The sequence below is a fragment of the Chinchilla lanigera genome, unplaced genomic scaffold (assembly GCF_000276665.1).
Source record: "Chinchilla lanigera isolate Chin_1 unplaced genomic scaffold, ChiLan1.0 scaffold00050, whole genome shotgun sequence".
Taxonomy (NCBI): Eukaryota; Metazoa; Chordata; class Mammalia; order Rodentia; family Chinchillidae; genus Chinchilla; species Chinchilla lanigera.
The window spans coordinates 15,085,675-15,095,565 of NW_004955451.1; the positions used below are offsets into that span (position 1 = coordinate 15,085,675).

The 9,891-nt window shown below is 63.7% G+C and overlaps 1 protein-coding gene across 1 annotated transcript in view; it reads right to left on the minus strand.

Annotated features, from left to right (window-relative positions):
• Positions 1–444: 444 nt before the first annotated feature.
• The window catches only part of Ccr7 (chemokine (C-C motif) receptor 7), a 15,744-nt gene continuing 6,297 nt past the window's right edge, over positions 445–9,891 (minus strand). Inside the window, exons 2-4 of the mRNA XM_005394362.2 lie at positions 9,753–9,822; positions 5,581–5,630; positions 445–3,179 (exon numbers count right to left, since the gene is read on the minus strand). Coding sequence (XP_005394419.2) covers positions 2,103–3,179; positions 5,581–5,630; positions 9,753–9,762 — 1,137 coding nt within the window. The 5' untranslated portion in view covers positions 9,763–9,822 and the 3' untranslated portion in view covers positions 445–2,102. The remainder of the gene's footprint in view (positions 3,180–5,580; positions 5,631–9,752; positions 9,823–9,891) is intronic.

Here is a 9,891-nt window from a genome sequence, read left to right on the forward strand (position 1 = left end):
GCCAGTGTAGAGCTTCTGAGACACCACGGTTTGGGGAACTGACACGGCTGGGGGTTCTCTGTCTCTGTGAATATCTGGAGCCGCCCAGTGATGGCAGAAAATGCATCTGAAGCCGGGTGGCGTGCTAGCTCGTGTGCTTGGCCTGGCTTTCTTTTCCCCGACTGCTCTGTTGCATTCCTCCCTGGCAGGAACGAGGGTTGCTTTCTCTTCTGCAGCCTGGTCAGGGTACACACGCCCCGTGTGCGGAGGCAGGCTCCCCTCAGGGACACACGGGCACCCTGGCGGCGTGTGCCCCACCTACACGGCTGTACCTGGCGATGCCTGATGCTGGTGCCAGCACCTGTGCCAGCTCAGCCTCTGAGGGCGCCCGTTCCCGGGCATCCTGCGGAGGAGGGCAACGTCGCATGTCACAGATCAGAGAATGGGGATCACGACCAGGTGTCATGACTGGGCGAGAGCCTTTTTAATGAGGTTCTTCTGGCCGTGGGAAAATGGATGGGGCCATGTTTGGTGCAAATGCCTCAGCCTCCCTCCTGTGCCCCACCAGGCCGAGCAGTGGGGGTGCTGGGCTTTGGACATCGCCCTGGACATCATGGAGGGGCACCTGGGCCCCAGTGAGAGGGATATCTGCCAGGTGTGGGGCACAGCATCCGTGCTCCCCCATGGCGGGCGCCTATACTGCAGCAGGGTGGAGGAGGAGTTCCTCTCACAGTCACCTGGCCTCGGGGCGGATGGCCTCCCGCAGGGCGGGGAAAGGAGCTCCGCCACAGGTGCATTTGTAAGGCTTAGTAACTACCCAGCCTGTGGTATTTTGTCACAGCAGCAGAATCCACGGAGACACTCATCGTATCGCGGAGGGACGTGACTGCTAGGGGCCGTCGTGGAGGGTCCCGGGCAGTAAAGGCTGGCCGGTCTCACCGGTCCCATCCAAGACCCTTGATTGAAGGAAAAGGCGCTTCCCCCAAACCCCAGCTCTGGGCATGACAAAGGTGAGGACTCCTGTCTGGGCAGGCCCGGGCCAGGCGGGCAGAGCGGTCTGCGGTGTGGGATGACCCGGCCTTTCCAGATCTCCACTCTGACCCGTGCCTCCCGATCACTGCCGGCGCCCGGGCTGGGCTTCCCTGCCCTGCGTGCGGGAAGGGCGCCTGCGAGGTGGACGTCATGTCCTCAGCTCCCATCGTGGGCCGGTGTCGGTGGACGCGCCAAGCCGTGTTGCGGGGAGGCGGGAGGGGGTTGGGAGGGGCGCAGACAGCAAGGCAAAACACTCCTCTGACCAGAGCTGCATTCCCCTGCTTTAAGGCTGCTGTTTCCCCAGGGGAAACTTTATTTGTGTAGGAATAAGATGTGGTCTCTTAATGAACCAGAAGCAGAATTGGAGGAGCGGGGTCTTTTCTGTTTCTGCGAGAAAGCAGAGAGCAGGAGCTCACCGGCCTCTGGCAGCCGGCCTGGGCGCCCTGCCTCGTCCCCAGATGTCCTCACTGCCCACTCCTCCGCTCCTCTGCCAAAGCCAGAGCTGGTGACGCGCTGTGGCGCTCTGGGGCCCTGGCTCGGATCGCGGACCTTGGTGAAACCAAGCAGCTGGTCTGGCCCGCAGAAGACACGAGCTGTCCGCCTGTCCCCTGCCCGGAGCCGGGAGGGGTGGCCGTGCAGGGACAGAGCCTGTGGGTGTGCAGGACCATGGAGAGAGCGAGGGGGCTGGGGATGCAGTTAGTCCGGGCACCCCGTCCTCCCCACACCGACTGTCTTGGTTTCAGGAGCAAAGCCTGGTTTTCTGCCCCAGACTGCCTGTGAGGGCTCCGTGCTAGATGGGAGGAAGGTGGGTGCAGAGGAAGAGTGGTCCCCTTGCACCATCTACAGCTCCCCAGCCCCGTCCCTGCATCCTGGGAGCCGCAGTGCTCCCCAACCGTCAGTTCTTGGTTTGTGGGTGCAGCCTCCACGGTGGCGCTAGCTTCTCTTTCCGGCCTGCGTTGAGGTAGCTAGGGCTCCAGATCCGAACTGAGGTCCCGCGGCAGTTTCTGGGAGGCTCCTGAATCATCGCTTTTGCTCCCTGTCCCCACCCTGGGGTCCCGGGGAGGGAGGTCCCCATCCGCGCAGAGGAGCCCCTAGGGAGAGAAGGTGGTGGTGGTCTCCGCCTCCGTGCTCATGGAGACCCGGCGCACATGCCGGCAAGAGGACCACTGTCGCAGCCGCTCCTGGCTGAGGCAGCCCAGGTCCTTGAAGAGCTTGAAGAGGTCATTGCGGAACTTGACGCCGATGAAGGCGTACAGGAAGGGGTTGACGCAGCAGCGGACGGAGGCCAGGCTGTAGGTGATGTCGTAGGCGATGTTGAGCCGCTTGCTGAGCTCGCAGGTGCTGCTGGTGATGTTGAAGTTGGCCACCGTCTGTGCCAGGACCACGCCGTTGTAGGGCAGCTGGCAGACGATAAAGACCACGACCACGGCGATGATGACCTTGATGGCCTTGTTGCGCTCGAAGTTGCGGGCCTGGAGCAGGGTGCGGATGATGACCAGGTAGCAGAAGCTCATGGCCAGCAGGGGCAGCAGGAAGCCGAACACCATCTGCGCCACCTGGATGATGATCAGGGATTCCACCTGCTCCAGCAGGAGAGAACAGCGCTGCGTCTGCTCGCTGCCGCCGCCCTGGAGGCCGCTGTAGATCATCTCCGGGACGGACAGCAGCATGGCCACCACCCAGATGCCCAGGCAGGACAGCTTGCTGATGAGGAACACGCGGGCTCGGTGGCGGTGGGCGGACACCGCCCGCACGATGGCCACGTAGCGGTCGATGCTGATGCAGAGGAGCAGCAGCATGCCGCTGAAGAAGCTCGTCTTGTAGATGCTGAAGATGACCTTGCACAGCGAGACCCCGAAGACCCAGGACCTGGCCGCGCTGTAGGCCCAGAAGGGGAGGGTCAGCAGGAAGAGGATGTCCGCCATGGCCAGGTTGAGCAGGTACACGTCGGTCATGGTCTTGAGCCGCTTGAAGTAGATGTAGGTTAGCACCACCAGGCCGTTGCCCAGCAGCCCCACAAAGCAGATGGCCGAGTACATGACCGGGAGGAACCAGGCCTTAAAGTTCCGCACGTCCTTCTTGAAGCACAAGGTCTCGTACAGGGTGTAGTCCACCGTGGTGTTGTCGCCGATATAGTCGTCCGTGACCCCATCTTGGCATAGGCACACCTGCAGGAAGACACGAGGGCGGGTGGCCCGGGTCAGCCGGGCCCGGGGGAGTCTGGCCGCCACCCTGGCAGAGCGGCGATTCCACAGTGTGGCCCCGTCATCCGCACCCCCTGGAATGTGCCGGAAACGCACATTTTCAGGCCTCAGCGGAGACTCACACGGGACCAGCACCTGGGGGTAGCGGGTGTCTGTGTCCGCATTTTTCTCGTCTGTCTAGGTGATGCTTTGATTTGAAATCAGTTCTTGAGCTTGACCACACATAAGCATTTCCTGGGGATCCTGTTGATTTGTCTCCCTACTAATCAGTAACTGGGGTCCGATTTTGCCAACCCTCCACCCTCCACCTCCTAGGAGCTGATGGGGGACCGGATGTGGTCTGAGCCTTGGGCCCAAGGAGTTGGGCCTGGTTAGATACAAGTCCTGTCTCTAAGCCTCAGTTTTCTCTCCTGTGAAACGGACACATCCTATTTCCTTATGTTCCCCACGCGGTGGTTGGGAGGCCCGCATCCCTGTCCTGGTTTCCTTTCACATCCACGGAGGTTTTCTGTTGTGCTTAGGAAACCCCAGGAGGTTGGGGTGTGAGTCGTTCTCTTGGAGCTCCTGTTTGACCCTGGTGAAGTTTTCCAGGGGGCCACAAAATGCCCCAAACCCCACCTCAGGGTCCAGGCTGGGGGACCGTGGGAGGGGGAGGAAGGCCCGAGTCTGCTGATCATGGCGTGACAGCGTGGGGCCCTGAAGGGTCCCTGGCACCCACGGGCACCCAGCAGAGCCCTGATTCTGGGCGGAGCTCTGCCGGACAGGGCCCGGGTGGCCGGCTGGGGCGCGGGGAGACCAGTCCCTGCTGGCAGCTGGGCCTGGAAGGATGTGGGGGGCTCCCGCCCTAACCCCACGGCCGTCTTCTCTTCCACAGATCCCGGCAATCCGGCCGGCGGGGCTCAGGTGCTCTGGGGTCCTTTTAGTCCGTCTAAGGTGATGCTCGTCAGCCCGCTGTGATTTACCAGCCGAGGAGGGGCCCGGGCTCACTCCGTGCAGGATGCCCGCCCGGCTCTGCGAGGGGCTGGGCACGGACCCTCAGCCGCTCAGTGACAAATCTGAGTTCTGCGTTCATCACGGTCCCGCCTGGGGACAGGAGGACAGTAGGGCGCCCAGGAGCCTTCACCCTCTCTAGGACACAGCTGCCCTTGGAGGTGGTTGTTCTCGGTGCCCGGCGGGAAGGCCCGGGGCTCAAGCCTGAGCTCCCTGGATTCAAGGTCTTGGGCCTCCTTGGAGGGGGCAGGACCCCGGCTTCTATGAAGTGTGCCCGCAGGCCCTCCCTCCTCTCCTCCCGCACCCCTCCAGCCCCCCCAGCCTCACCACCTCTGCAGCCCACAGCCCCACCACATCCTGCTCTGTCTGTCTGCACCCCCCCAGGAAAAGAGAAGAACGCGCCCCAGCCTTCCGCATCCCGCCCCAGCCCCGGGCGGATCCAGCCCGGTGCAGCCTGGCCGCGGGGCGGGGGTGGCGAGGGAAAGGGGCCAGGTCCGGGGCTGCAGCCCGAGCTGGGGGCGGGGGGCGGTGCTGGGGTTTTGGGAACGCTGCCCAGCTCGGGGCCTGCTCTGGCCGGAGCTCCTGGAACACTGCCTGTTTGGCCGCCAGACCTGGGAAAGAGCCCAGTTCTGAGGCTGGGCCGCGCCCCAGAGAGCGCCCGCCCGCCGGCGGAGGAAACCCGACTCCAGAGTTACGTTTCTGCCGCTCCGCTCTTGGCAGTCCTGCCGCTTCTGCCTGCGCTGCTGGGATCGAGGAATGGAGACGGGCCTGTGTGTGTGTGTGTGTGTGTGTGTGTGTACGTGTGTGTGTGTGTGTGTACGTGTGTGTGTGTACACGTGTGTGTGTGTGTGTACACGTGTGTGTGCGCGCGCGCGGAGCTCATCCCTCCTAACGCGGCCCTGTCCCTGGCCGGGACAGCAGAGGAGTCCCTGTGTCACCGAGGGAATGGGGCCGCTGGCTAGAGGTGGCATGGGAGACAGCTTGGGTGACAGGAGAGCAGCTGGGACCCTGGGGCGAGGGCTCTGTTTTCTGCTCACACGTGGCACTTACACACGTGGGGGTGTGTGTGGGAGTGCCAAGCCAGGTCCCCATGTGTCCGGCTCTGTTCGTGGCCTTGGGCTCGAAGGCCCAGCCTCTGGGTGAGGACGCGGTGGGCTTGGGTGGGGAGGGGCCGCTGCGATGCACCCCCCCCCCAGCTCCGGGTTAAGCGCACAGTGGAGTGCGGAGGGCACCTGCGGCGCTCCATGGTCACTCTGCAGGTGGACGGGGCGGCTGCCGGCAGAATGAACGGCTGGAGGGTTTGGGCCTAGGCCTCTGCTGCCCTCCCCCCTGCCCTGGCTGACTTGGGACAGGGCGCCCGAGGACCCCAGCTCACCTGGAACAGGACGAGCAGGGCCACCGCCAGCAGGGTCCTCATCGGCTTCCCTGGAGGAGAGAGGAGGGGAGGTCAGCGCCGGGCAGGGTCAGTGCTTTAGAAAGCGCAGCAGAGCGGGAATGGGACCGCTGCTAGGAACCCCCACCCCCGCTCCAGGACATCAGGATCGGATCGTGCCTTGAACAGCTGGCCTGCCGCCGGCGTCCCCGTCCCCCTGTGTCCTTGTCCCCCTTTCCACCCTGGCCTGGCCCATCTGGCTGCTGCTGGGGTTGAGGGGTGCCCCGGACCCTGAGACTGTCGGGCCTGACTGGGGGCCGCTGCCCCTCCCACTGCTGTGGGCCGGAAGGGGAGGTGTGGCCCTGGGGGTTACTGAGAAGACTGGATTCCTGGTCTTTCCACAATTCGAGGGTGTTTGGGGGCTCCCCTTCCTTCTACCTAGGGCAGGCCCAGGCTGGAGGAGGTGCCAGGAACAGAACGAGGCCAGGGGCTCAGGTGGCCCGAGGGACACTGTGCCGGGAGCACTCCTCCCTGTGTAAACAAACACAGGCAGCTGTGCTGAGCCTGGCGGATGCAGACTGACGCCCGTGTAGGGGTCTGGGACCCCCTCCGCCCAGCTGAGCCGTGTGACCGCCTCGAGGTCCCGCCCCGTCTCCTGGTCCTCAGTTCACAGCCAGGCCCCGGCCCCTAGGGGTGTCAGTCCCTGAGCTGCCGTGCACGAGTGCCGGGGCGGGACCTGCTGGCTGTCACGGCTGCTGGAAGTGTGAGACCCTACTCCACAGCGGGCCTTCTGGAGACTGGGAAGCAGCTGACATTCCTGTCCTTGGCGACAGCGCCCCCTGCTGGAGCCCTGGGCACATGGCACACGAGTTGCCTGAAGCTCATGTGCTGGGTTTGGGGGTTCCTGGGGAAGGCTGGAAGGGGATCAGCCCGCCTCGGTCCACAGGCTTTTCTGCCACCTCCAACAGGTTACCCTGCGTGTTACTGCCAGCGACGTCTTCCGGAGGCGTCACTGCGATCCCAGCCCCAGGGCATCTGCTTCCCAAACCCACAGGGCCCTGCCCAGCTGAAGTTGTGCTCCGCCCAGCGATCGGCCCCCCACGCCTCCTTAATCGTGTTTCTGGGTACCCCTGCCCGTGCCCAGCTGCGCGTGAGTACCGGGCGCCCAGGCGGAGCCCCGAGCCTGCCAGGCTGCGTGTTCTGGCAAGTACACCCTGGCAGGGTCCAGCGCGCCGCCCACCCCCCGGCTCAGACTGCCGTTCAGCGTTCGAGGTTCCTTTCATGTCGTCCCTGTCTTTCGGTTACTCTAGAGAAAGCTCACTCTGACTATCAAGGAGGAGAGCTCAAGCTTTTGATCAGATCTAGTGGGCGAGGTATAAAGAGCAGGAGCTGTTTCTGTTTTACTCTCTGCTCCCGCGGTCCGTGTGCTGCCGTGGGGGCAGGGGCCTGGCTGTGTGTGAGTGCGCGTGTGTCCACGCACGCGCGCGTGTGTGTGTGTGTGTGCATGTGTGGTTTGTCATTCCTGGCGACGGGCTTGGGACTGAGCTGGGGTCCGGAGGCCCAGGACGGCCCATTTTTGAGAAAGCTACCAGGGGAAGTTAGGGGAATTCTGGCAGCCAGGGGTCCTGAGTCAATTCAGTCCTGTCTGTTATGAAGTCATAAAGCAACCGCCCCGGGCAGCTGCAGGGGTGGGAACCATGAGCTTGGGAATCTTGGGTCTAAGGAGTGGTTGACCTAGATGTTAGGTATTTTCTGAGTTCTTGAGTTTTCAGCAGTGATCATAAGGACAAGAAAATCCCCCCAACTCCTGCCTGCTCCCCGGCCTGAGAACCCTCTGCTCGAAGCAGGGCATTGGGGCTGGCCACGCCAGCCTGTTTTCCTTTTTGAGACAGGGTCTCACTAAGTCACTCTGTTGCCCAGGCTGGGCTTGAACTTTCCATCTTCCTGTCTCAGCCTCCCAGAGTGCTGGGGTCACGGGTGTGTCCCCCACCGCCTTGCTCTTCTGCGGGCAGCGGGGACAGGAGGGAGCCCATGCTTTGTCCAGTGATGGTGCTGTGGGCACAAAGCCCTCTGCCACACTGCCTTCGGGGGCGGGGGTGTCTCCCGTTCTCGCAGAGGTGGCACTACAATCACCCCCACCTGCCCGTGGGGAAACTGAGTCACAGCAAGGTTAGTGACTTTCCCCGGGTTGCCCAATGGCCAGGAGTGGAGGTGGGCTTCAACCCCTGCCCCTGGAAACCTCATCTTCCTGTGCTTAGGTGCCCACTGCATCGTGCGGCTCTGGCTCCTGACATCTTGCAAGACGACGCCATGCCAGTCTCACGTCACGTTCCAGACCACAGGGGTCCAGAGAGGTGAAGCCACCTGCCGGGGTCACACAGCAGCTAGCGATGGATCGGAGACGCCACCCACCCTTCAAGGCCCACCCTCGGTGCCCCTCATCCACGTTCCCCATTCTGTCCTTGCCCTGCTCCTGCGCTCCTCGGTGTTATAGCTCACCCTGTCCCCGCGGCTCAGGGACGCCCTGGATCTGTCAGTCCCTGAATTCCCCCCGCAGCGACAGAGTGGCCCAGAGAACGCAGCCAGCGCCGAGGACGCGTGTCCACAGCGCCCCCTGGCGGCGGCGGCCCTGCCGGTCTTCGCCTTGCCCGGTCCTCTCCGGGCGGTTTCTGGCCGGCCTGCGGGACGCCGGCCTGGCGCGCTCATCGGTGTTCGCCCTGCTTCTGAGACCTCTGAGGTCTGGGGCACCTCGGGCTGCTCATTCAAACCGGGAAAGCAGGCGGCGCAGCCTGCGCTGAGCTCTCACTTTGTGTAATAGAAACCCTGCCTCCTCACCCGCGCCGTGCTCCCGGCTGCCGCGGAAAACCGAGCCTTCGCGGTCCACCCGTCCTCCCAACGGCCCGGTGGCGTTTTGAGCAAAGCGACTCAGGGGGTTCGGCCACGGGGGCCCTCTCGAGTTAGGAGGTGACAGCACGCCTTCCTCCGGGCCAGACTGCGCCCTGTCTCTCTGCCCCGGGCGCCCCGGACTTAAGTCTTGGGGTGGAAACCAATGGCAGCTTCCTACTGTGTTAAGCTATGTAGGCAGCAGGAGGCTGGAGCAGGCAGGTCTCTGTGGGTAGTATGGGTGCCCTGGGCTTGTGGTCCTCGAGGAGGGTGCCTGTGGGTGATCTTATGAAGCAGTTTGGCTAGGAGAGGTTGAAAGAGATTTTTTCTTTTTAAGAAAGGATCCTGGTAAATTGCCCAGGCTGGGCTTAAAGGAAGGACCCTCCTTCCTCAACCTCTCAGAGCGCTGGGATCACAGGCATGCGCCACCGCGCCCATCTGGAAGAGATTCTCAAAACCTAAAATTGACTTGGAGTGGCTGACACCCCTAGTCATCCATTCATTCATCAGTCACTCATTCATTCATTCCACAAACACTTCCTGCTCCGGCCTCAAGGCAGAGGAGGGTAGGGAGAGGCGGGGTGAGATGCCGCCCTCCAGGGTTCGCACTCAGAGCCTGGGGAGCCCTCTCTCTACATGCAGGGTGCGGTGGGCGGGGAAGGCAGAGCCGAGGGCTGTGGTGTGGTGAGGAGGGTTGGGGACAGCGCAGGAACCTTCACTTTTTAAAGCCGCCCTCTTGTGGCTTTGAGGCCGGGCTGGCTGGTGGCGGAGCCCTCTAGGAACCTGGCCTTCACCTGGCCGGGCCAGATCTGCAGGCGAGACCGGGCGTCTGGAGGATCCGCTCTGCGAACAGCCCCCACCCCAGGGTGCCCCTCAAAGTATCTCTTGTCAACTGGGGGCCCGACGAGGGCGTCTCCACCCTATGCCCCGCCTGGCTGGGCCCCGAACTTGCAAGGGGTAAGTGCAAAGGGGGCAGCACGGTCGCGGGGACAGGATGAGGTGGCTGGCATTTGCATAGCTGGCACCGACCCCACGGCGGGGGCAGCTCCAGCTTTCCCGCCTCCAGCCCTGCTTAGCCGGGAACCACGGGGCCATTCACCCCAAGCTGAGAGCAGGTTCCCCCAGGCACCCAGCGTGGCCCCTGCTTGTCCCCCAGCCCGGGCACCGGTGACGGTCCCTCCCCGGATGACACCTTCCCTGGATGACAAGGTGGAGGCCGCCACCTTGTGCCGAGGCTCGGCCTGGTGTCCCCGGCCCCAGCACTGCGCCTTCTCAGGCAGGAGCTCACTCACCCGGGTCCATGACACTGCTGACGGCTGTCACCACACAGGAAGGCTGCGCCCGCGTCCCCAGCTCCGCTGTCTGGGGAGGAAGTGGCATGGAGCCCCTTTTAAGATGTGCTGGGAGCCACCCTCGCCCGCCCCTCCCACC